Genomic DNA, 27,087 nt, shown 5'->3' with positions numbered 1-27,087 from the left:
TAAAAACACAAAAATTAGCCAGGCATTGTGGTGGAGGTTGCAGTGAGCTGAGATCATGCCACTGCACTTCAACCTGGGTGACAGAGCAAGACTCCATCTCAAATAATAATAATACTAATAATAAAAAGAAATGAAAAAGAAAGAAAATGAGTGTGATGAGATAGTAGTGTTATCTATGGTATTTCTTTTCTTTTCCTTTTTTTTTTTTTGATGGAGTCTCGCTCTGCTGCTCAGGCTGGAGTGAAATGGTGCAATCTCGGCTCACTGCAACCTCTGCCTCAAGCGGATTCTCCTGCCTCAGCCTCCTGAGTAGCTGGGACGACAGGTGTGCACCATGACACCCAGCTTTTTGTATTTTTTAGTAGAGACAGGGTTTGCCATGTTGGCCGGGCTGGTCTCAAACTCCTGACCTCAGGTGATCCGCCTACCTCGGCTTCCCAAAGTGTTGGGCAGGAGCCACTGCACCCGGCCAATTCCTTTTCATCTTAAAAAATATTTTTTACTATCTGAAACACTTGTGTCTTATAAACCCGTTTACTCACTCACTCACTCACTCACTCACTCACTCGCTCGCTCATTCGTTTAGACAGGGTCTCGCTCTGTCACCCAGGCTGGAGTGTAGTGGCATAATCTTGGCTCACTGCAAGCTCCGCCTCCCAGGCTCAAGCGATTCTTTCGCCTCAGTCTCCTGAGTAGCTGAGACCACAGGCACGCACCACCACACTTGGCTAATTTTTTGTAGTGACAGGGTTTTGTCATGTTGCCCAGGGTGTCTTGAACTCCTGGACTCAAACTTGTCAGCCTCTCAAAGTGTTGGGATTACAGGCATGAACCACTGTGCCTGGCTTTTTTCTCCAGTTTCAAAGATCGAAAAGCCATGTGATAAAGTCAAGAAAAGCACTTCTTTAATATCCTATTCAGTGATTATAAAGGTGTTTTCAGTGGATCATTGAAGAACCATTAGAATCATAAGACAATGTAAGAAATGCATAATAATTAAAATAAAGGTACAATATTGTCTTTAAAAAAAAAACCTGAAGAATTATCAAAAGAAATAAGATGTGCAATGAAGCTGTGGTGACGGTGATAGACAGTCTCAAATTAACACAGCGAAGGCCTATGACGTAGAGCAGAGCTTCCTCCTTCCTGGCTTATTCGGGAAGAGTTCAACTGTATTCCCGTATGAAGCAGACCACATGACTCACCCTTCTCTTACTGGCTTTCTAGGGTTTTTAGCAGATACATGTGCACATGTAAGCACACACACATGCAGAGACACACAGGCACAAGAACATGTGAAAGTAAACATAACCACAGTATACAATGTACACAGGAACACACATCAACACACATGAACATATGAGACACACACAAACACAATGCATGCATAGGAACACATATAACATACACGCACATATGACCACACAGCCACCTATGTATACACAGAACACACACACACACACACACACACACACACACACACACACACACACACACACACACAGAACTACCCTGAAGGTCCAGTTCTTTGTTCTTCCACAGGCAGGCTTCTCGACATAAGTGCCCAAAGATGTTGTCACTGTCTCCTCACTGCACTTTCAGTGTACTTGAATCTAGAATTCACCCTCAACACTCACTGAAGCTGCTGAAGGCGATGCATTGCCACACTGCCAAGCTCAGAAACCTGCTCCTGTGCCTACCTCCCCAGGCCTGTAGTCTCCACACAAGAGGCTGTGGCCACTATCCTAAAACATGCTCTCTTGGCACCTGTGCCCTTCCATGCTTCTGGCTGCTGAAGGCTCTTGTGGGTGCCTCATTCTGCACTCAGCCTCTCAAATGTCAGTTCTTCAGGGGTTCATCCTGGGCTCTTCTCCCTTCCTGACCTGTATCTGCCCTCTGCCTAGCTCATTTCACCCACCGCACAGGTTAGCCCGGCCTACGTGCTGATAACACTCTCCCCAGCATCCCAAACCCACCCACCCACTAGGGACTGTCCCTCAGGTTGGACAGTTTGCAGCACAATGCCCAATTCTCCCTTCCTCATGTCCAGCCCCTGCTGTGTGTCTCAGCAGGGAGAGACTGTCCCCAATCCTAGGAATGCAGACTGAACCGGTGACCGCTGCCTGCTGGGATGGCACATAACACTGGCAGAGGGCCCTTGGCTCCATGGGTCGAGGTCTGGATGTGACACTCAGAACAGCTGTACCTTCCTCACTACCAGCCAGAATAATGGCAACACTTGAAAGAGGCAGAGCCAGGGGTACCCGGGAGAATAGAGCAGGAGCTCTCCCCGTACTGCCTTGCATGGAGGCCTCCTCAAGGTCAGATCAGGCAAATGGATGAGAAGCACCGACTTACACACACAAGATGCCCCACATCGTCATGTCCGAGATGGAGCTCTGCACGCATGGTCTCACCGTATGTACAATGGGGTAAAACAATGCATGCCATGATGTGGGCCTGAGGATTACACACAAATGCTCGTAAGAGCTGTCCGTCATTGCCTCTACGGCCTCTCCAGTATCAGGTGGCACTTCTACCTCCAGCCCTTGAACCCAAACTGCCCATGCCACGCTGGAACCTCCCTCTCCTCTCTGCTTCCTTCTCCCTCCCTTCCCAGGCTGGTGCTTTGCCTGGAATGCTTCCTCCCTGGCTTTGTCCTCCTAGGTCCTCCCACGAGCCTCCTTGAGCCTGCCCTCGGCCTTCTTTCAGCTCACAGCATATGAGCTATGTTCCTGCTACACTGCACACATTCTCATCTGTAGAAACGGATCTGTGTATCTCATGACTGCCATGCTGTCAGGCACATAAAAGGCACTCCTCTGCAAACACAAGAGATCCCCCACACTGGGAGTGGTGAGGTGCACGAAATGCACAGTCTTACAGGTAAGAGCTGTATGGGTAGGCATCTCAGTCTGTGCCATTCAAACCAACTCCCCCGTGCTGACAGCAGTGGTGGATGCATAGTTGGCACTCATACTTTGAAGGTGTGAAAGGGCAGCTGCCAGCAGGTCCCAGTAGAGCCTTAATGACACACATGAATATACATGATCTGACAAACAAATCTGCATCTCAACAGGATGTGTCACAAAGGCAAGGCTAAGTCCTCCTGACTCACTTTCACCAGCTGAGTGCTCTCCTTTGGTGACTAAAGCTCCCAGCCACCTGGGCCAGAGCCCACAGCCCTTTCCCATACCATTCTTCAGTCCTTTTCCCCTTAGCTAGCACTCTTTCTCTAGGTCTCTATCACTTCCATCCAGAAAAACCCACCAGTGTCAAGCCTTAGAGAAATCAAAGCAAGATGAGATGAAGGACATGGGTGCCAGGTGATTCCTAATGCCCTGACACAGGTAGACACTGTTAGCCTCACACAGTGCCCCCTCCTCCACCACAGCAGTGTCTTCCCCGTAGAGGACTCTTTCTGCCACACTGCAGAGACACTGCAGCAGCTGAGACCCCCACAATAGCCACCCCGTCCTGCTCAGTAGCATCCTCCTCCCCCAGACCCTGATGTCTTTTCCAGCACCTTTTTTTTTGAGACAGAGTCTCACTCTGGTGCCAGGCTGCAGTGCAATGGTGCGATCTTGTCTCACTGCAACTGCCACCTCCTGGGTTCAAGCGATTCTCCTGCCTCAGCTTCCCGAGTAGCTGGGACTACAGGCACCTGCCATTAGCCCAGCTAATTTTTTGTATTTTTAGTAGAGACGGGGTCTCACTATGTTGGCCAGGCTGGTCTCAAACTCCTGACCTCTGGCAATCCACCTGCCTCAGCCTCCCAAGGTGCTGGGATAACAGGCGTGAGCCACCATGCTTGGCTTCTTCCAGCACCTTCTAAAGCAGCACATCGTGCAGGTGTTAAGGTGCTTCAGGCCAGGGCTGCAGCTTCTGTGTGTCTGCCAAGCTGCCTCTGGCAGCAGCTGCACATCCCGAGGCCGAGAGCAATGGTCCTTATGTTAGAATCCTGCAGAAGTCACGACAACAGTCCTTTCTCGTTACACACTCTTTAGTCATTACTGTGGTGATAATGTGTCGGCAGACAATTGTGATGACTTACACGTGCTTCTGATGGAATTCTAGTATCTTCTCAAGGCAGTGGTGCTGGCCAGGCAAATACTCGTTCGCTTTGAGGTGCTCCCGATCCAGCGTTTCATCGTAATCTCCTATTTCCGCTGAGATAGGTTAAAAGTAAGTAATTCTAATTTTTAAATAAACTACAAGCATTTGTACGTGTCACTGCATACATTAAAAGTAAAAAAAAAAATTATCCCAAATTTGTAGCAAAATAATATATCCCTAAAAAAGCAAGATTTTGTATTTAATTTTTCCAAATATTTTATGCTGTTAAAAGGCAAATATAATGGGAAGTGAGGAGGATTTCTTGAAGAACAAAGGCCTGATGAGTAACTCCAGGGAGGCAAACATTGATGAGTTTAATGTGTTTATTATTATTTTGACACAAGCTCTCGTTCTGTTGACCAGGCTGGAGTGCAATGGTGCGATCGCCACTCACTACAGCCTCAACCTTCCAGGCTCAAGCAATCTGCCCGCCTCGGCCTCCTAAGTAGCTGGGACTACAGGTAAGCACCATCATGCCCAGCTAATTTTTGTATTTTTTGTAGAGAGAAGGTTTTGCCACATTGCCCAGGCTGGTCTCAAACTCCTGCACTTAAGCAATCCTCCTGCCTTGGCCTCCCAAATGTGCTGGGAATATAGGTATGAGCTACTGCACCTGGACTACTATTATTTTTAAACTACACCTTAAACCTAAATTGTCTCAAGATTATCATGATCAGGCTGAGGTATTTTATTTATTTTAGGATAATGTATTTTAAATGATTTTTTTCTTCAGACCTTCTCGAATTTCTTGATGAATAACGTCTCTTTCTAATTTCATGTATTTTAAGGCCACAATGTCTTAATAACATAAAGTCCAATAATTTAACGCAATATGCTTCTATTTTTAGACAACCTCATATTCACAGAGAAGTTACAAGCACAGTACAGGAGTTTTTCCTCCTCTGAGCCATTTGAGAGTGACTTGCTAACATGTTACTTGCCATACTTCAGTGTGGACTTCCTATAAACTAGGACATTTGATATGGTTTGGCTGTGTTCCCACCCAAATCTCATCCGGAATTATAACTCCCACAAGTCCCACGTATTGTGGGAGGGACCCAGTGGGAGGTAACTGACTCATGGGGGCAGATCTTTTCCGTGCTATTCTCGTAATAGTGAGACTTTCATGGGATCTGATGATTTTATAAGGGGCAGTTTCCCTGTACAAGCTCTCTCTTGCTGCCACCACGTCTCTATCAGCAGTGTGAAAATGGACTAATACAACATTCTTACCCGCAGCCTTCTAAAACTACCCAGATCAGGAACAGGGCCATGATCTGAGGCTCCATCCCAGATGTGGACCCTAGCCATATTTTACCAACTGCCCAATTATGTTTTTTATAACAAAAAGATCTGGTTCAGTCATACGTTGCATTCGTTGCCATGTATCTACCTGAGAAGTCTTTCAGCCAAATGAGTAAGAACCAAAGTCACTTTGAAAACGTTTATTAATCAACACGTCCCCTGGTGGAGAATAGCAAACCCATAATAAAATTCATTATTTGAAGAAGGTGTGTCTGGGGAAGGACCAAGGAAGCTGCAAATAACCTATATACTTATTAATTCCTAAAATTTTGGACACTTTCTATGTCATATTTCCTGGATTCAAATTTCAGAAACGTTAGTTCTGTGCTAGGAAGCTGTGGTCCCACCTCTAGCCCAGGAGCAATGTGGGTATTTCTGTTTTTTCTATTCCCATCGCTGGGGACTCGGCAAGGCCCCAGAACCTCCTCTTACACTTCTCATGGTTTATTTTCGAACTAACTATAATTCTTCACACAGTTCTGAACCATCTCTTGATCTGTGTGAGATACTGAAGAAATGTCTTCTTTTTCCTTCATGGCTAATGCTTAACTAATCTGAGAGGACTGTAACTTTTATCCCAATGAGGCCCTTTCCAGGGTTTGCTGAGAGTTTGGTTTATATTCTGACTCTTAGACTGAATATGCATTGCTGGTAAAATGCATAAAGGCATAAATGAGAGACAACCCAAAAGAAGGAATGTGGCTACAGATTTTGGCCTTGGCCTGTGTTTGCTACGTGGAAACTATTTGCCTCAAGGAGTTCCACTTTATTAGAAGTTAATCTTTAGCTTATAAAAATATTGAAATTGAAACACCTCATTCTATGGTCAGGCTCATTAACTAGGTACGCACATCAGCAACTAATTGTAGTTCTGAGCACGGCTACATCTGTGCCATGGTCAGTGCATGCTCCCCGCTAGCGGGGAGATACTCACACTGCAGGAGATGGGACGTGAGAAGGGCCGCTGTGGTGTCAGCACAGGTCAAACGCTCTTCCAGCAGGTCTCTCTTAAGTTGCAAGGCAAATAAGTATCTAGAAGAGAGTTCAAAATAAGACAGAGATAACTCCAAATGTTCTCTGAACCCAACACAGACATGTCTCCACAGCAAGACAGCAAATGAGCCCTGGGAAGTGGCAGTGACCCAACAGTGAGCAAAATGCAAGGCGGTCACGAAACAGCAAAGTCACAAAAGGCCTTTCATGAAACAAACAGTCACCAAGCAAAGGTCAGATGACAAACCAACTCAGCAGACTGAGTCACACACATGGGAGAGTGCACAGAAAGTGCTGAACACACTGAGGCACTCTAATGCGAACAATAAAAAAAAGAAATTGGCCAGGGGCGGTGGCTCACGCCTGTAATCCCAGCACTTTGGGAAGCTGGGGCGGGTGGATCACCTGAGGTCAGGAGTTCGAGACCAGCCTGACCAACACTGCGAAACCCTGTCTGTAATAAAAGTGCAAAAACCAGCCGGGCGTGGTGTGCACACCTGTAATCCCAGCTACTTGGGAGGCTGAGGCAGGAGAATCGCCTGAACCTGGAGGCAGAGGTTGCAGTGAGCTGAGATCACACCACTGCACTCCACATTAGGCAACAAGAGCAAAACTCTGTCTCAAAAAGAAAGAAAGAAATTACCCTTTTCAGGCATACCATCTACCCATATAATTACACGTCTGCAGCCATACCTGCGGACGTGTGTGAGAAAATTTCACAGCCATGCTTTAAGCTGTGTTTTCATTGGATATTTTTAATTCATCCAAAATTGTGAGTGCAGTTTTATGTGACTAACAGAAGTAATGTGAATTTGTGACCTTCCTTCAGTGTCACAAATTCACATTACTTCTGTTAGTCACATAAAACTGCACTCACAATTTTGGATGAAATAGGAGAAATATCCAATGAAAACACAGCTTAAAGCACGGCTATGAAATTTTTTTAACAGATTGATAATATCTGGTCTTGGCTAGGATCTGAGAAACAGGCACTTTGGAATACCATTAGTGAGAATGTAATGAGAGAAGGCAATTGAAAATATTTATATGTTCATTTATTCCATCAGCAAATAATTACTGAGTGTGAATTATGTTCTAGGTACTGTTCTGGGAGCTGGAAATGCAATGGTAAGCAAGACCAACCCCCTGCCCCCAGTGGAATTCATGCCCCAGTGCGCAATATTAAAATTTACCACATTCTCTTAAAATTCAGGATGTACATACCCTTTAACACAGCAATTCCATTTCTACAAACTTTCCTAGACTAATATTCCCATAGTTCACAAAGGTATGTGAACAATGTTTCTCTGCAGCATTATAACAGAAAAAAACTGGCAATATGGATGAATATGAGAATGAAGAAATTATGTTACAGCCTAATTTATTTTTATATACAATATGGAAAAATGTCCACAGCATGCTTAATAAGTGGGGGGAAAAAATCAACCTACAGTTCATTATGTATCATTTGATATTGTTTTATAACATTTGTAATTTCTTTAAAGTTCTTATATCTATATGTTTATTGCACATCTATGCTTTCATCTGAAAGATATGTACTTATGCGGAGAATAAGGTGCTGGGTAAATGGAGAACTTTTACTTTTTACTTATCTTTGTTTCTTATTTTTTTTTTGAGACAGGCTCTTACTCTATTGCCCAGGCTGGAGTGCAGTGGCGCTACCACAGCTCACTGCAGCCTCGACCTCCTGGGCTCAAGTGATACTCCTGCCTCAGCCTCCAGAGTAGCTGGACTACAGGTGCATGCCACCATGCCTGGCTAATTTTTTGATATTTTGTAGAGATGAGGTCTCCTCATGTTGCCTAGGCTGGTCTTGAACTCCTGAGCTCAATCGATCCTCCCACCTTGGCCTCCTGAAGTGCTGGAACTACAGGTGTGAGCCACTGCACCTGGCCCTTGGCTTTATTTGGAAAAAAAATTCTTTTACCACAAACATGTACATTTTTATAAACAGAAAAAAGAATCCTCCACATAAATATGGGGGAGAAGGGAGTAACTATAACACTGAGTTACCAGCATGAGTCCAAGAACTTGAGACCCAGGATCCTGAATTAGGAGACACTTTGTTATCCATCATTTTCAGATTATCTATCTATCTATCTATCTATCTATCTATCTATCTATCTATCTTTCTCTATTTAAAAGTGATTCCCTCAAAAGAGACTTTTTTTTGGTAAATGTCGGGCATTTAATACACTATTAAGATCTATGGTCACTCATAAAAATACTTTTTGCCATCGTTGGAGTTTAGTTTCCTAAACCTTTAAAAATAAGAGGGTGAACTAATGTGGTCTCTCCATTTCCTTGCAGCTGACATTCTATGATCTTGTGTTGTTAAAATGATATGCAGAAACTTTAAAAGAGAGTTCATAAGACATCTGATTCATTTATGAGTACACTTTTAGCCAGAAGGCAAAAAAGTTATTGATACCACTACAACATCATAGTTCTCTTTTATATCTAACCTTGGGTTTTCAGTTGCTTTTTAGGTTATTCCTCTATTCTTCATAATATAATTGATACGCGAACAAATACAAAAAATACAAAGAAAAACCTTCCATAACCTTACTGTCCAGATGAAACAATTGTTAATATTTTCTTTTTTTTTTTTTTGAGACTGAGTTTCTCTCTTGTTGCCCAGGCTGGAGTGCAATGCCAATCTCGGCTCACCGCAACCTCTGCCTCCTGGATTCAACAGATTCTCCTGCCTCAGCCTCCCAGTTAGCTGGGATTAAAGGTGCCTGCCACCATGCCTGGATAATTTTTTCTTTCTTTTTTTTTTTTTTTTTTTTTTTTGAGACGGAGTCTTGCTGTCGCCCAGGCTAGAGTGCAGTGGTGTGATCTTGACTCACTGCAAACTCCGCCTCTCGGGTTCACGCCATTCTCCTGCCTCAGCCTCCTGAGTAGCTGGGACTACAGGTGCCCGCCACCATGCCTGGCTTATTTTTTGTATTTTTAGTAGAGACGGGGTTTCAAAACTGTGTTAGCCAGGATGGTCTTGATCTCCTGACCTCGTGATCTGCCCGCCTCAGCCTCCCAAAGTGCTGGGATTACAGGGGTGAGCCACCGCGCCCGGCCAATTTTCTTTGTATTTTTAGTAGAGACAGGATTTCGCCATGTTGGCCAGGCTGGTATTGAACTCCTGACCTCAGGTGATCTGCCCGCCTTTGCCTCCCAAAGTGCTGGGATTACAGGCGTGAGCCATTGTACCCTGCTGTCTTTAGATCATTCCTATAAAGAACTGATCTTTAATTCAAAATAGTAGCACAAAAGAAGTGACCCAAAATATTTCTGCTCCATAAATTCATAAGGACTAACACACTGGGTACTTCTACCAACTAAGTATATTTTGTTGATAAATAAGTATATACGAGCAAAATCCCTGAGAACCTTATGAACATGCATAAATCTATGTTCATTTGGAAAATGTAAGTTCAATATGACCCTAACATCCCATTCCTTTTTTTGTTTTCAAATTTGTACCGTAAACCTTACATTGAAGTCTTATTCACACGTGTTTGTGCAAGGGTCAATTGCCAACATGCTTCTTGTAACCACTCTACATTCATGATCACTTTTCTGTGTATATTAGGCTTATTCATTCTTTCAATGAGCCAGGTGCTGTGGGAGGTAACAGGTGAATACAAGATTGCTGCTGACAACAGCTTCAGCTCTGTGAGCTCTTTACCTTGTATATTCTTCTTGTAGCTGACCAGGATCAGGTGGAAAAAATTTTACAGCTAGGCGAAGCACCACATTCTTTGGCCCTATAACAAAAAAATTTAAACTTCACAAATCAGGCTAATCTTTGCATTTATTCTCTTTTCACATATTACTGTATAACTGAGGTCATGCTTCCAAGTGGACTGTTACAGCAAATCTTTTCAAATAATATGACATTAAGAAATTTCTGCCCAGGTGTGGTGGTGTGTGCCTGTAATCCCACCCCTTTGGGAGGCTGAGGTGAAAGGACCGCTTGAGGCCAGCAGTCTGAGGTTGCAGTGTGCTACAACTGCACCACTGCACTCCAGCCTGGGCAGCAGGGTAAGACCCTGTCTCCGAACAAAAGAAAAAACAAAGAAGCATTTCCTGTATATGAATTTATGAGTTCCAAGTACCAATCACATATATATAGAATTTTAAAATCTTTTGCATTAAGCAGGGATTACTCAAGGAAGCCTTAAAAACAAGTAGGGCCGGGCACGGTGGCTCACGCCTGTAATCCCAGCACTTTGGGAGGCCGAGGCGGGCGGATCACGAGTTAAGAAGATCGAGACCATCCTGGCTAACACGGTGAAACCCTGTCTCTACTAAAAATACAAAAAAATTAGCTGGGTGTGGTGGCGGGCGACTGTAGTCCCAGCTACTCCGGAGGCTGAGGCAGGAGAATGGCATGAACCCGGGAGGCGGAGCTTGCAGTGAGCCGAGATCGTGCCACTGCACTCCAGCCTGGGCGACAGAGCGAGACTCCGTCTCAAAAAAAATAAAAAAATAAAAACAAGTAGGAAATTGCACATTAAAAAATTTAAATAGGCTGGGTGCAGTGGCTCACATCTGTAATCCCAGCACTTTGGGAGGCTGAGGCTGGCAGATCACTTGAGCCCAGGAGTTTCAGACCAGCCTCGGCAACATGGTGAAATCCCATCTCTACCCGCCCCTCTCCCCCCAGAAAAACCCTCAAATTAGCCAGATATGGTGGCGCATGCCTGAAGTCCCAGCTACTTGGGAGGCCAAGGTGGGAGGACTGGTGGAGCCCAGAAGGCAGAGGCTGCAGTGAGCTGAGATCACACCACTGCACTCCAGGCTGGGTGACAGAACGAGACTCTGCCCACCCCTCCACACACATAAACATGCGCTCTCTCTCTCTCTCTCTCTCTCTATATATATATATATATATGCACACACATATATATACCCACATACATATATATATATAAAGAGAGAGAGAGAGAGAGAGAGAGAGAGAGAGAGACAGAGAGATACATTTTTTCCCCAGTTTATGGTTTTTTTTTTTTTTTTTTTGAGACAGTCTCTCTCTGTCGCCCAGGCTGGAGTGCAGTGACGTGATCTCGGCTCACTGCAAGCTCTGCCTCCCAGGTTCATGCCATTCTCCTGCCTCAGCCTCCTGAGTAGCTGGGATTACAGGCGCCCCCCACCATGCCCCTACGCCTGGCTAATTTATATTTTTAGTAGAGGCGGAGTTTCACCGTGTTAGCCAGGATGGTCTCAATCTCCTGACCTCGTGATCCGCCCACCTTGGCCTCCCAAAGTGCTGGGATTACAGGCGTGAGCCACCATGCCCAGCCCCCAGTTTATGTTTTAGGGAAAGAAATGACAAATGAAAAAGTTTTTTAAGGAAAAGTTAATGTGTTTACATCTTTTTTTTTTGAGATGCAGTCTCACTCTGTTGCCCAGGCTGGAGTGCAGTGATGCGATCTCGGCTCACTGCAACCTCCGCCTTCCAGGCTCAAGTGATTCTCCTGCCTCAGCCTCCTGAGTAGCTGAGATTATAGGCATGTGCCATCATGTCTAGCCAATTTTTGTATTTTTAGTAGAGACAGGGTTTCGCCATGCTGGCAAGGCTGGTCTCAAACCCCTGACCTCAGGCGATCCGCCCGCTTGGGCCTCCCAAATTGCTAAGATTACAGGCATGAGCCCTCGTACTGGGCCAGTATTATTAGTAGTAATAAAAACACATTATTTTTGAAATCTGATTACTGTAAAGGTACATTATCTTAGTCTATTGGTATAAAAGTTATTTTTTTTTCTTTCCTCAGAGATCCTTGTTCTGATATAACGAAGTTATTTCTACACGTTTTTCTTCAATTTATAATAGTAATACAAAAAATTACGGGTGACTCAGACAACTATAGACTTCATCTGACACAATTATAGAAGAACTGAGAAGTGCTACTATATGCCTTAGTTTAAAAAATTTAATAAGTAGATGAACGAAAATAATTATCTTGAGACTGAGGTGGGAAGATAGCTCGAACCCAGGAGGCTGAGGCTGCAGAGAACTGTGTTCGCACCACTACACTCCAGCCTGGGCAACAAATAGTGAGACCCTGTCTCAAAAATAATAATACAATTGTTATTATTATATTCACAATTACGATTATGTTTACAACTGTAAAACAGTATCAACTATTTTATTAAAAGCTATTTAAAAGAAGAAACTCAATGTCTTTTCATAATCAAGGGAGAAGCTGCAGTTATTTTTGCATATTGGCCAAAAATTAAGACGGTATCAATCAGCATATGCTCGTATTTCCAAATGTGAAGCAAGTCACCTAGAATCTTCTGAGTTAAATTTACTAAAACTAAACAGCAAAATGACTTCCAAGTTTATCTGCTGTTGGTGATTACTTCCTGCTAACCATACACAGTGGTGATAATGAACATTTGAACATGCCTTTTAAACATTCCAGGACAAAGCATCTTAAACAGATTTTAAAGAGTTAAACCAAGGACTTACTTCGTATTTGCCTAATGATGGGTTTCACAGGTTCAAGCCAAATCTAAAGAAGAGTTAACGGAAGAAATCCAATCTATTAAATAATGTCTCTATTTAACAAGTATGCTATAAAAACAAAAATGGTTACAATTAGATAAATTTTTATGTCAGGAAAATTTTGACTCTACCCCCCTCTTACAAGTTGAATCCTGATAAAACAGACTGTACAAGAAGGACAGCAATGCCTGCTTTGGGAAGCCTGGGAAGACATTAAAATTGCTGTATTATACTGGATACCTCCATTCAGTTGCTGCTATGCACAGAATGGGTCCCAATAATTATTTGTGGGAATTTGTTAACACCAAACAAATATTTGGTACTACTGCATTTGTGAACAAACTGACGAGAGGGCTTCTGCAAAAAAGGGATACGTCATGTCACCAGAACAGGAGACTTGGATAAATCTCATCGCACTGCCAAGGGTATCTGAAAGGCTAGACAGAACTTAATAACGCTGACATGCTTTTTGAACTAAAGGGTTGATGTATGGTTCTTTAAAACAGTTGTATCTATAAATATTAAAACTCCACACTTTTTAAGGTTGCATCTATTAAGTAAAATGAGGCATAACTGGTTAAGTTTGCTACAAATCCACTTTCGAAATGATTTTCATACAGGATGTATTAGAGGTTGCTTTTATAACTTTTAAGAGAGTTTCCTCAGCACATGTGCTAACGAACAGAACAAATTTAGGGAGAGTGTGAATTCAGGCTTGGATTAAAGGCAAACATATTATCTACAGCTAACAATAATTTATTTTAATAGCAAAAATATTTGATACTGATGATGTGACAATTATAAAAGATCTTCCAGCTACCATCACAGCAGGCCCAAAGGCTCCATGCCTGGGCACATCATAAGCATCCTACTACTTGCTTAGGGCCTGTTTCCCTAACAAATCAAAGCACTTACCCAGTAGGACTGAGTATTTTGAAACTCCAACCCGAAGTAGTCACATTCTACCAGGTTTAAACGCTTCCACACTTGTGTCAGTAATACCTGGCCATCGCATTTAGGCTGTGCAGAGAGAGGTGGGAAAAATAACAAGGATTGAATGACTAAACAGCAAGGGTTTATGAAAACTGTGCATAAAACTACTTTCCCACACATAAAACTTTATTTGTTGCTTCACTTTGTCTTCCAGTGTATAACTAAGATTTATAAACTATATATAAAAAAAAAGTCTGAAGCATTTGTCCTCAGAAACTGGCAACAAAATAAATAAAGCTAAAAAATTCCTTCCATTTTATATTTAGTGTGTTTTCAGTCCTATTTCTTTGTAACTTTAGGCTATAGAAACCATTTCTAGTTTTGGTAAATATTTTATCAAGTAATTTTGATATTTACGCCAGGTGCAGTGGCTCACGCCTATAATACCAGCAATTTGAGGCTGAGGTGGGTGGATTGCTTGAGCCCAGGAGTTTGAGACCAACCTAGGCAATACAGTGACACCTCGCCTCTACCCAAATTAAAAAATTAGCCGAGCACTGCAGTGCCCACCTGTATTCCCAGCTACTCAGGTGGCTGAGGTGTGAGGATTGCTTGAACCTGGGAGAAGGAGGCTGCAGTGAGCCATGCCACTGCACTCCAGCCTGGGTGACAGAGTGAGACCTTGTCTCAAAAAAATGTAATTTTAATATTTACTAAAAAGCTAAAATCTTAGAGTCTTTGTTTATATAAGATCCCAGTAAATAATTATTTGGTCAATCAGAAATTACAAAGAGTAAAAATAAAATATTATTTGGTAGCATTTCACATCAATGAGAAGAACTGTTCATAAAGGACGTGGGGCAACGGCCTCTCCCATTAAGGAAAAGAATGGGCTGAGCACGGTGGCTCACGCCTGTAATCCCAGCACTTTGCGGGGCTGAGGCAGGAGAATTTCTTGAGTACAGGAATTCAGGATAAGCCTGGGCAACATGGCAAAACACTGTCTCTACAAAAAAAAAAAAAAAAAAAAAAAAAAAAAAAAAATATATATATATATATATATATAAATTAGCTGGGTGTAGTGGTGTGCACCTGTAGTCCCAGCTACTCAGGAGGCTGAGGTGGGAGGATCACCTGAGCCCAGGAGGCAGAGGTTGCAGTGAGTCGAGATTATGCCACTGCATTCCAGCTTGGGTGACAGAGTAAGACCCTGTTTCAAAAAACCGAAGAAGAAAAATGGAAATAGAGTTTTATTGTACATTACTCACAAAAATAAATTCCAGTGGACCTAAAGACCAGAATCAAACAGAGAAGAATCTCTATAATCTTGAGAAAGGTAAAGTCTTCCTAAGCATAGCAAAAAGGAAAGATGGACAGACTTGACTTAAATAAAAGTGAAAAACATCTGAATAGAAACACATTTAACAAAGTTATCTAGAATCACAATGAAAAAAGTTACAATGTTTTATTTTGCTCTTATTAGATGAAGATGTACAAATGGCTATTATGCATTTAAAAAGATACTAAATTTCTTTAATAATGAAACAGTAAGATATTTTTCACCCATCAAAGAGGGTTAGAATGATGATGCCAATATTGGTGTGTCTGTGAGAAACAGCCACTTCCACAGAGTGCTGGGAAGAATGTAAGTTCATATGACATGTGGGGGGATAATTTGAAAACACCTTTCAAAATTTAAAGTGTGCATTTACCTTTGCCCCAGCAATTCTACTTCTAGAACTTTTTCCAACAGATATTTTCATACAACTGTACAGACCTAAACATGTTAAGGACAAATTCAGTAAAGAATTGGTAAAATAGGCTGGGCGCGGTGGTTCATGCCTGTAATCTCAGCACTCTGGGAGGCTGAGGTGGGTGGATCACCTGAGGTCAGAAGTTCGAGACCAGCCTAACCAACATGGCAAAACCTTGTCTCTACTAAAAATACAAAAATTAGCCGGGTGTGGTGGTGCACGCCTATAATCCCAGATACTCAGGAGGCTGAGGCAGGAGAATAGCTTGAAGCCGGGAGGCGGAGGTTGCAGTGAGCCGTGAGCCAAGATTGCACCATTGCATTCCAGCCTGGGTGACAAGAGCGAAACTCCATCTCAAAAAAAAAAAAAAAAGAATTGGTAAAATAAATAATGACATATCCATAATGGACAATTATGCAACCCTTAAAAAGAACGCAGAACTCTCTATGTGTTATCATTGAAAAAAGTCTACAACGCATAGTTAAATTAAGAAAAAAAAAGGGACTGGGCATGGTGGCTCATGCCTGTGAACTCAGCAACCTGAGGGAGGAGGATTGCTTGACGCCTGGAGTTGAAGATCAGACCGCACAACAAAGAGAGACCCTGTCTCTGCAAAAGATAAAAATTAAAAGGAAAAAGAAAAAAAGGCCTCCATTTTATACAACGTATATAATGATTCCATTTTATTAAAAACACACATGCCCCATGGATACATTTATAGGTAATAAAAATAAGTTTGGAAGGCTGTTCACCAAATCTTTAAAAGTAACCATCATTAAAGAACTGAGCAGAGGTGGAGGTGGGGGAAAGGGCATTCTTACTTCTTCACTTCTGTAACATCTCAATTTTTAACCAATAGGCATATATCATCTTCACAATTAACAAACAATATGTGCAAATTGGGGAGGCAAATCTCATTGTTCCAAAGGACATTACGGCCCTTGAGGTTTGTTTAGTCACCAGATTCTCACTGTGTAAGAAATAAAACCTTGCAAATCCATTGTAACAAAGCAGCATGCGGAATAAAAGTACAAGGAACGCCTCTTTAAAATGGAAAGGTGAGCTACAAAGTGACGGGACATTGTAAATATAATTTCTAAATAACAAAAGGGCAAATCTGTGTTGAACTTGCTCTGACATAATCTCTTAGGGCCTTCTCCAGTAAGAACTTACTCTGATGCCTGTGGGCATCTAGGAGGAGGCATGCCAGTGCTCCACAAGTGGTCCATCAAGATGGGGAGAATGCAGCTAGACCAGGGTTTCTGAGACTGTTAACTAGTCAGAAATTATGAACCATGGAGTATGCTCCACTAACTCACTGTGGGCCCAAACAACCCTATGAAGTTCTCTCAAAGCCATACTGTCTGTCCACACCTCCATCCAGGATCACCAGGGCAGTCCTCCCCATGGCTCCCCCTGAGTCAGGACTTGGGGTGGGGAGGCTACATACAACCCAAGTCCCTCACCCTGATACAGCCTCACACTACCTGGCTTCACCTGAGTGCAGGGATAATGACATGCCCAGGCGAGAAGAATTCCCTCTCAATTCCCTTCTATCAGTCTCCAGTGAATGCTTTGAGAATCTGGTAAAAAGTCAGCTCATTTGTGGTCTCTCTTAATTCAGTCAATTCTACCTAATTACCACACCAGCTGGTACTCAACTCTAGAACTGCCCTTTGGCATTGCTGCTGACTGTGATCCGTTTATTTGTTTGGGTGTGTTCCTCCTACCAGACGGCAAGTTTAAAGGGCAGGGACTGCACCTTCTCCATCCTAGTAGCTCCAGCTCTGGCTCACAGGAGAGGCACCACACATGGCCAGATTCCCGGACTGTCCACCACTGCGCCTGATTCTGATGGCTGTTGTGGGAGGTTGAGTGTGCATTTCAGGTGGCACAGAGAATATGAAATTCTCTTAGCTCTCCCCTCTTTTTCAACTACGTGGCTGCCCCTGTGAGTCAATGGGGAGGTCAGGGCTCACCGTCCTACCTGAGCCCCTCCACTTCCTAGGGTAGTGCAGCCAGGGTTTGCTCCAGGAGCCCTGCCCGACTACACTAATGAAGGCAATAGACACTAACCACGCAGGTGCAAGCACATTCACAAGGCACCTGTTAACCAGCAATGTCCAACACCCAGGACAGGGTTTGTAAATACGGGCACAAAAATTCACAGTTATATGGGTATTTGTATATATACACACAAACATATGTACGTGTGTTTAACCTTCAGTGCAGGGAGGATGATCTTTTCATGAATGGTGCCAGGGAAACTGCATATCCATACAGGTGAAAATAAGCACTGACTCCAACCTCACACCATGCACAAAATTAATTCAATATGAATCACGGAAAGGCACAACAATAAAGCTTGGGGTAGGCAAATATTTCTCAAACAGGACACAAAAAGCACTAGCTCCCCCACCCCCAAAAGACTGATATTGACTACCTGAATATTACAACCTTCTGTACATCAAAAGACACTGTTAAGATAGGAAAAAGGCAAGCCACAAAATAGAAGATAGCTGCAATACAAAAACCCAACGAAGGGGCTGGGTGTGGTGGCTCACGCCTGTAATCCCAGCACTTTGGGAGGCTGAGGCAGATGGATCATGTGAGGTCAGGAGTTTGAGACCAGCCTGACTAAAAATACAAAACTTTCACTACTCTCTACTAAAAATACAAAAATTAGCCGGGTGTGGTGGCGTGTGCCTGTAGTTCCAGCTACTTGGGAGGCTGAGACAGGAGAACTGCTTGAACCTGGGAGTGGAGGTTGCAGTAAGCTGGGATTGTGCCACTGTACTCCAGCCTGCTTGAGAGCTAGACTCCATCTCAAAAACCAAACAAACAAACAAACAAACCCAACAAAGGTCTTGTAGCCAACATATATAAAGATCTACAAATCATAAGGAAAAACCAGACAAACCAATTAATGACAAATGGGCCAAAAGACTTAAATAGGCACTTCACAAAAGAGGATATTCAAATGTCCAATAAACAACGAGAAAAGTTGGACAATATTACAACAAGGAAATGCACACTAAAGCCACAGTAAGATACCACTAGACCTTCACTAGAATAGCTGAGAATATAAAAATGGATAATCCTAATGTTGGCAAGAAAAGTAGAACATCTGGAGTCTCAAACGCTGTAAATTTGTATTATCTCTTTGGAAAACTGACAGTATCTACTAAATGTATACAGAAGTATACCCTATAACCTAGCAATTCCAGTCCAGGGTATAAACCCAACAGAAATATCTGTTTACAGAGACCTAAAGACAAATTCAAGAATGTCTGGATGGGTGCGGTCGCTCACGCCTGTAATCCTAGCACTTTGGGAAGCTAAAGCGGGCATATCACCGGAGGTCAGGAGTTCAAGACCAGCCTGATCAACATGGTGAAACCCCATCTCTATTAAAAATACAAAAATTAGCCAGGCGTGGTGGCGCATGCCTGTAATCCCAGCTACTTGGGAGGCTGAGGCAGGAGAATTGCCTGAACCTGGGAGGCGGAGGTTGCAGTGAGCCAAGATTGCGCCACTGCGCTCCAGCCTGGGAGACAAAGCAAGACTCTGTCTCAAAAAAAAAAAAATGTTCACAGAAGCTTTATTCACAGGAGCTCAAAACTGGAAACTACCAAAATGTCAATTAAACAGCAGAAAGGATCAACAGTTATTTGTTTTTACAATGGAATACTACCCAGCAACGAACAAACAAGCAAACCACAGCTATACCAACAACACTGATAATTTTCACATGTACATATGCCGTTCATGTGCATGATAAATACATACATACTTATATGAAACCGAAGATTTGGCAAACCTAATTTATAATGCTAAAGATCAAAACAGTGGCTACTTTTGGGGGTCATAATTGAGACAGGCACAGGGAGCCTGTTCTACTCCATTCTCTGGGTGGGGATACATAATTGTATACATATGAAATTTATCAAGCTGCACACGTAAGACACATGCACTTTCTTATGTAAGTTATATTTCAATAAGAATGTAATTAAAAGGAAAAAAGGGCCGGGCACGGTGGCTCACACCTGTAATCCCAGCACTTTGGGAGGCCGAGGTGGGCTGATCACGAGGTGAGTGAGGAGATTGAGACCATCCTGGCTAACATGGTGAAATCCCATCTCTACTAAAAATGCAAAAAAGATTAGCCGGGCCTGGTGGCAGGCGCCTGTAGTCCCAGCTACTGGAGGCTGAGGTAGGAGAATGGTGTGAACTTGGGAGGCGGAGCTTGCAGAGATCATGCCACTGCACTCCAGCCTGGGTGATAGAGCGAGATTGTCTCAAAGAAAAAAAAAATGTAAATTAAAAGGAAAAAAGGTTTAAAAAACCTTTGGAGTTCATGAAAATTGATTTTTCACATTTTATAATAATCCTTTCTACAAAAGTCTCTGAGCTGTGAACTTCGCCTCTGCTTGATATACCAAGAATTCACAGCTCAACGAAGCAGCTGATTCTACCGCTGGACAGTTCTGCTTGAAAATAATTCCTAGCCTGTCGTCTAAATGTCTTTCCAACCTCTACTTCCCTAAATCCTCACCTGATCAATCTCTTCTGGACACAGTTCAGCTTACCAAGGTCCCTTTTAAAATGATCACCCAGAACAGAATACATATCACAGAAATTGCCCAAAAAAACGCAAGTTTGGTACAGTGCCTACACTATGAAGTTTGATCACTTAACACAGATCACTGTATGCAAATTAAGTTATTCAGAGAACAAACCTTTATACTTCATGAGAACAAATTTTCTAAGGGGACTACACCAAAACACACATCAATCTAGTTTAATTTTTTAATATATCATTTTTAAAGTACTAAACATAAAAAGAGAGAATTTGTAGGCCATATGTTTCAGGAAGGCAGAAACCATATTATGAACTTTGTTCAATAATTAGATCACCACACTCTTGGAGACTTTCAACAGAAAGAATTATCCCTGAGGACAGAACCCCAGGTAGTTCCGGATACTTCAACTCAAATTATTGGAAAACAAACAAACAAACAAACAACAAAAAAAAACTCTCAGGAGAGCCCTTTTTTTCCCCCCACATAGTAGGCACTCAGATGTCTATTAATGAATAAACAAATCACTTCAACACTGGAAGAAACATTTGTTATGACCATAAATACTGAAGTCCAACCTGACATAAGTTATTAAAAGGTGGGCAATTCAACATGACCAGAAGTAGCAGGCAGTGTGTGAGGTGCAATGCAGACCACAAAGAAAGGCTCTGCAAACCAGCCAGGTGACCACAGGGTTCTGAGCCATTCTTGAGCTACTCTGCAATGGCATAAATGCATGGTTTCCAAGGATGTCAAGAAATCTGGGAAGAGGTTGACCTGTTATTTTTCAAACCCAAGGACGACCAAAATAGAAGAAACAGGTTTAATTTGAACAGTTTAGACTTTATAGCTAAATGTAAGGAAGAATTGATGGTCAAGATGATAAACATAAAATAAGGCATAGAGATATCTTTTTAGCTCTTTGAACTTTTTGGTATATTGTATAATCATCTCTAAAACAGTACCAACAGCCATTGAGCCAAGGGTCAGGCATCCTCTGCTCTAAGTAGAAGAGGAGCAGGTATTCTCCAGGCCCTTTATGGCTCCTGAGTTGATCACAAGGAACAGGTTTCCTCCCACCATCCTAAGGGCAGAGGCTTTGGAGTAGGAATCCTGGTTTCCACTTGGTGGGTACGCTTAGCCTCGGCTTCCTCAACTGAAGAACAACACAACTCTTACCCTGAATGGGTTTTGTGGGAGTGTAATAAGGTAGCACAGGAAAGCTGCTGAACACCATGCCTGGCACACGGTGTCTCCAAGTCCAATACTGCTGCTCGCTGTCTGCCCACACAGAACAGTGTGAGCATCACCAGAAAACATCACGCACAGCGAGCGCTCACGCCCCTCCTGAGGAGGGAGTGCGGTTCATTCGGGACAGGTCCTCAAGTGTGCAAAGCAGCTTTTTTTTTTTTTTTTTTTATAATCCAATGAGATTTTATTTTAAAGAAATATTTCAGTTAACCCACTAATCTAACACAAAGTTGTGTAAAATCATGCACAATCTTGAGAACTACATTGCCCTTTTTACCTGAATCTTTATTATTATTATACTTTAAGTTCTAGGGTACATGTGCACAATGTGCAGGTTTGTTACATATGTGTACATGTGCCATGTTGGTGTGCTGCACCCATTAACTCGTCATTTAGCATTAGGTATATCTCCTAATGCTGTCCTTCCCCCCTCCCCCCACCCCGCAACAGTCCCCGGAGTGTGATGTTCCCTTTCCTGTGTCCATGTGTTCTCATTGTTCAATCCCACCTATGAGTGAGAACATGCGGTGTTTGGTTTTTTGTCCTTGCGATAGTTTGCTGAGAATGATGGTTTCCAGTTTCATTCATGTCCCTACAAAGGACATGAACTCATCATTTTTTATGGCTGCATAGTATTTCATGGTGTATATGTGCCACCCTAGAAGAAAACCTAGGCAATACCATTCAGGACATAGGCACGGGCAAGGACTTCATGTCTGAAACACCAAAAGCAATGGCAATGAAAGCCAAAATTGACAAATGGGATCTAATTAAACTAAAGAGCTTCTGCACAGCAAAAGAAACTACCATCACAGTGAACAGGCAACCTACAAAACAGGAGAAAATTTTCGCTACCTACTCATCTGACAAAGGGCTAATATTCAGAATCTACAACGAACTCAAACAAATTTACAAGAAAAAAACAAACAACCACATCAAAAAGTGGGCAAAGGATATGAACAGACACTTCTCAAAAGAAGACATTTATGCAGCCAAAAAACACATGAAAAAATGCTCATCATCACTGGCCATCAGAGAAATGCAAATCAAAACCACAATGAGATACCATCTCACACCAGTTAGAATGGCAATCATTAAAAAGTCAGGAAACAACAGGTGCTGGAAAGGATGTGGAGAAATAGGAACACTTTTACACTGTTGGTGGGACTGTAAACTAGTTCAACCATTGTGGAAGTCAGTGTGGTGATTCCTCGGGATCTAGAACTAGAAATACCATTTGACCCATCCATCCCATTACTGGGTATATACCCAGAGGATTATAAATCATGCTGCTATAAAGACAGATGCACACGTATGTTTACTGTGGCACTATTCACAATAGCAAAGACTTGGAACCAACCCAAATGTCCAACAATGATAGACTGGATTAAGCAAAGCAGCTTCTTAATAAGGTCTACAAAAAGTAAGACCACGGATGAGAGGGAGAGCCCTTTGATTCCATGATGGGTGCATGTTACTCAACACAGCATCCAGTAATTTCTTTTTCCTACCAACATGTAAAACATATTTTAAAAATCAAAATATTTTCCATAATGTACTTTAAAGAAACCAAACTTTTTTCAAGAATTCTTGCCAAAGTAATTTTTCACAGGTTCACTCTCCATAATTTGTATAGATGCCTTACGACCTGGACAGTAGCTCATAAAGTGTCATAATCAGTTCTATTTTCAGTGTCACTTGTATCAGTCACATGTCCATTTTTTTTTTTTTTTTTGAGATGGAGTCTCGCACTGTCACCCAGGCTGGAGTGCGGTGGCGTGATCTCTGCTCACTGCAAGCTCCGCCTCCTGAATTCATGCCATTCTCCTGCCTCAGCCTCCCGAGTAGCTGGGACTACAGGTGCCCGCCACCATACCCAGCTATTTTTTTGTATTTTTAGTAGGGACGGGGTTTCACCGTGTTAGCCAGGATCTTCTCAACCTCCTGACCTCATGATCAGCCCACCTCGGCCTCCCAAAGTGCTGGGATTACAGGCGTGAGCCACCACGCCCGGCCCACATGTCCACTTTTATCCTTTCAAATCTTCTTGACTTAAAACATACCTTCTGGTCCTAAAAATACAGAAATTCACTATCAGGTGGACTACAGTAATCACTGCATGTTCCCAAAGTACCAAATGATCAGATGAAACAAGATTCTCTCTGCACTAGGTTGGAAGGGCGTCACAGCCACTTAAGCACTGGCATCATCCAGATGCTCAAAGTGGAAGAAAACCTCGCCATCACACCATGCTTCCTGCTGAACTCAACAGCTGCTCAAATCAGAACCGTTTCAATACTAGGCTGGAGGAGAAACAGTATTAAGAACATAGTATAGAAAATACAAGTTAAAAAGCAAAACTTTTTGTTCAGTGTTTCCAGTTTTCTAGTTGGTCACGGTGTTAAAGTCCTTCTCCAGGCTTAGGTATAAAGAATATTGTTAAAAATTTACATTTAGAAAACTATTAAAGATTTTGTCTAGATGAAAATGGGCGACAAAGGCCTGGCTAACAAAGTACTTCTTTATTCTTTGTCTTAAGCTCTGTGGGAAAATTCTTCTTGAAACAGCTTGATTTTGTCCTTTAACTTGTTTCATGTGCTCATTTACAGTTCATTTGCCAAATTGTAACTCCTCTATCTATCTAGATGACCACTCCTATTATATAATTCATATCTGTACTGGAAGTTTCATTACTTAAGATTTTTATTGTCTAATAATTAGATCAATCCCAAATTTCCTTTTATAATATTATACTGTACAATGACAATAATCTTGAGAGCTCAAAAGGAAACTGTAGCTACATTCTTTGAAAGGTCACCAACATTTTTGATAGGCATTTCACTCTCATTTTGGCACATTTTCAAATCTTGGGTTCTCACATATTCCTAAAATACTGTACACCAAACTTCTACTCCAAATTGCACTAAGAACCATAAGGAGGCCAGGTGCAGTGGCTCACATCTTTCATCCCAGCACTTTGGGAGAACGAGGTGGGTGGATCACCTGAGCTCAGGAGTTTGAGACCAGCCTTACCAACAAGGTGAAACCCTGTCTCTACTAAAAATAAAAAAAATTAGCCAGGTGTAGTGGCAGGTGCCTGTAGTCCCAGCTACTCAGAAGGCTGAGACAGGAGAATTGCTTGAACCCAGGAGGCAGAGGTTGCAGTGAGCCGAGATGCCACCACTGCACTCCAGCCTGGGCAATGGAGCGAGACTCCATCTCAAAAAAGAGAGAGAAAAAAAAAGAACCATCAGGAATAGTGTTAAATCTCAGCATAAAGATGTTAACTGCTACTTCTGCTTTATTTTTTTCTTTTTTGAGATGGAGTCTTGCTCTATTGCCCAGGCTGGAGTGTAGTGGTGCCATCTCGGCTCACTGCAACCTCTGCCTCCTGGGTTCAAGTGATTCTCCTGCTTCAGCCTCCTGAGTAGTTGGGATTACAGGCATACACCACCACACCCAGATAATAGGTTTTGGATTTTTAGCAGAGATAGGGCTTCACTATGTTGGCTGGGCTGGCCTCGAACTCCTAACCTCAGGTAATCCATCTGCCTCAGCCTCCCAACGTGCTGCGATTAGACGTATGAGCCACCACGTCCAGACTGCTACTTCTGCTTCTAAGGGAAGGGTTCTGTATCATAGAGGGACAAATGAATCCCCAGGCACTTCATCTATTTAGACTAAAGAGACCAACTGGCAGATAAATCATCTCTACCATAAGATGTGGGCAAAAAATGAGCTTATGTATCAATGGATTCATTCATACCCTAGCTCTTCTACAATCGTTTCTCTTAAACTACTCAAGGAAACAGTACAACATGAAATCCCCCAATTTGAACCTGTTAATACTGGTGACTCAGTTACTTATTTATTGCCTTTCCATTCCAAACCCACCCTTCTTTACCCTGCTTTGTGACACTGGAGTAGGACCCTGTAGACATTCCTTTTACACCAGCTGGCTTTGCCAGTAGAGGGCTCTGGGGAGATACGACAAGAAGGGCCTTCTCTCCCCATTTCCGGGCTTTTGGCTTTCTTGCTAGCTGTGTGCAGGAGAGCCAGTGGTTCACACTATCCTATGAGTTTCACTGGCATTCCAGTCCCGCCAGCCGGTTCCTATGACACCTTAGTGAACTTCATCATCCAATGGGTCTGCACCTCAGCCTTGCGAGAGAAGGCCTCTTTCAAGTTTGCTGCTTCTCTGGATACTCCTTCCCTCAGCCCTGGGGTGGCAGCTGCTCACCACATCTCCTGGTCCTATATTCTTTAGCATCTCCCTCCCGTCTTAGTAGTTAATCCTCTGTTGCTGGTTAATCATTATTTCTATTAAATTTCCCTGTTCAAATTACTGGTACAGTTTCTGTCTCCTGACTGGACCTTGAACGATTCAATGGTATTCTCTGGAAAACGACTATACAGCTTTAACATCTTGAGCTTGGGAAAAAGGGTTCTTCCCCAAGAGTGGGGAGAAAAAAAGCCAAATCCACAGTGGTCCTCCTAACTACTGCAATGTAGTGGTAGCAGAAGCTCTGCACAACCAGATGAGGTTGAAAACTGGAAGAATAGTCATTAAATGGAGGTTCACTTGGCATCCATTCTGCTAGCTGCCTACCTGAATTCCCAAATTCATCAGGAGAAGAAAATTGTGCCTTCTAGTGCTGTCGGAAGTGGGGGAAGGTGGGCCCGAGAATACAGAACCTGCAATGAGCTTCCTCACAGAGACACCAGTGGAAGTGTGGAGGGGATTGCCATCTGAGCACAAAAGCAGGTGATGTAGAACACTCGCCCATTAGTGTTTTATGTCTATTAAAGTCTTCCACCTGGGCACGGGCACATCAAGACGGACACACCCCAAGGTGAAGGAGGCCCCATTTCACTACACAATCCCATTTTCCCAACACATTTGCAGACAGTGTATGCCAAACACCAGTAGCCAAAGAAGCAACCTGCTACTAACTGGCTTGTTTTAGGAGTTGGGCACACAACATGCAATTATTTCCTTCTTTATTGTCTTTCACTTAGTTAGCATCTGGGAAAAAGCAAAACAGAAGAGTAGCTTAGTTCAGCAGTAAGATCTCAAAGCAAGCTCTTAAGCAATTCCTTTCTTTCTTCTCCATCAACCAAAAGAGTTCCAGTAGCTTGCCTGTCCTTACTTGTGCGTACTTGTGAAAACTCACAGAAAGGAAATGTGTGTCAGCATCCCCACCCACTCACTATGGTCAGGACGCAGCTCACTCCCACGGCCCTGTGGCCAGGCGGCTGTCATTTTCAGAAGGGAAGGCTGCCTGGGAAATCAAATAGCAGCCTTAAAAAAACGCCAATAAGACCATTATTGATCAACCTGAACCTCATTTGCAAAAATACACAGACACTAAGAATGGTTAGACATTTAAACCAAACTGTTGAACTACAGAGACCTACCTGAAAAGCAGAGAAATTAGCCAGCAAAGAATGAGTAAACATGGTATACCAAAGAAAACATAATCTAAAAAAATAAGATCCCATGTACAACTATTGCCTTTGTATAAAAATTAAAATGAGAAAAAATTAAAATTAAAGAAAAAAATAAGATCCTCAAAAAGGTCAGTGTTAGAGGTAAAGGTATTCATAAAATGGGAGGAGA

General features: G+C 42.7%; 1 protein-coding gene across 5 annotated transcripts in view; it reads right to left on the bottom strand.

The window, feature by feature from the left end:
- FARP2 (FERM, ARH/RhoGEF and pleckstrin domain protein 2) overlaps positions 1-27,087 on the bottom strand; it is a 141,068-nt gene that overhangs the window by 78,072 nt on the left and 35,909 nt on the right. For all 5 annotated transcript variants that reach the window (XR_004027910.1, XM_030803359.1, XM_030803361.1 and 2 more), the window contains exons 3-7: positions 13,865-13,969; positions 12,914-12,956; positions 10,124-10,202; positions 6,356-6,453; positions 4,055-4,169 (exon numbers count right to left, since the gene is read on the bottom strand). Coding sequence is in view for 4 of the 5 variants with exons in the window: in XM_030803359.1 (XP_030659219.1) it covers positions 4,055-4,169; positions 6,356-6,453; positions 10,124-10,202; positions 12,914-12,956; positions 13,865-13,969 (440 nt within the window). In the remaining variant the exon portion in view is untranslated. The remainder of the gene's footprint in view (positions 1-4,054; positions 4,170-6,355; positions 6,454-10,123; positions 10,203-12,913; positions 12,957-13,864; positions 13,970-27,087) is intronic.

The sequence above is a fragment of the Nomascus leucogenys genome, chromosome 22a, assembly GCF_006542625.1.
Source record: "Nomascus leucogenys isolate Asia chromosome 22a, Asia_NLE_v1, whole genome shotgun sequence".
NCBI classification, from domain to species: domain Eukaryota; kingdom Metazoa; phylum Chordata; class Mammalia; order Primates; family Hylobatidae; genus Nomascus; species Nomascus leucogenys.
The sequence above is the reverse complement of the archived record's forward strand: the minus strand, read 5'-3'. Positions and strand labels throughout refer to the sequence as shown.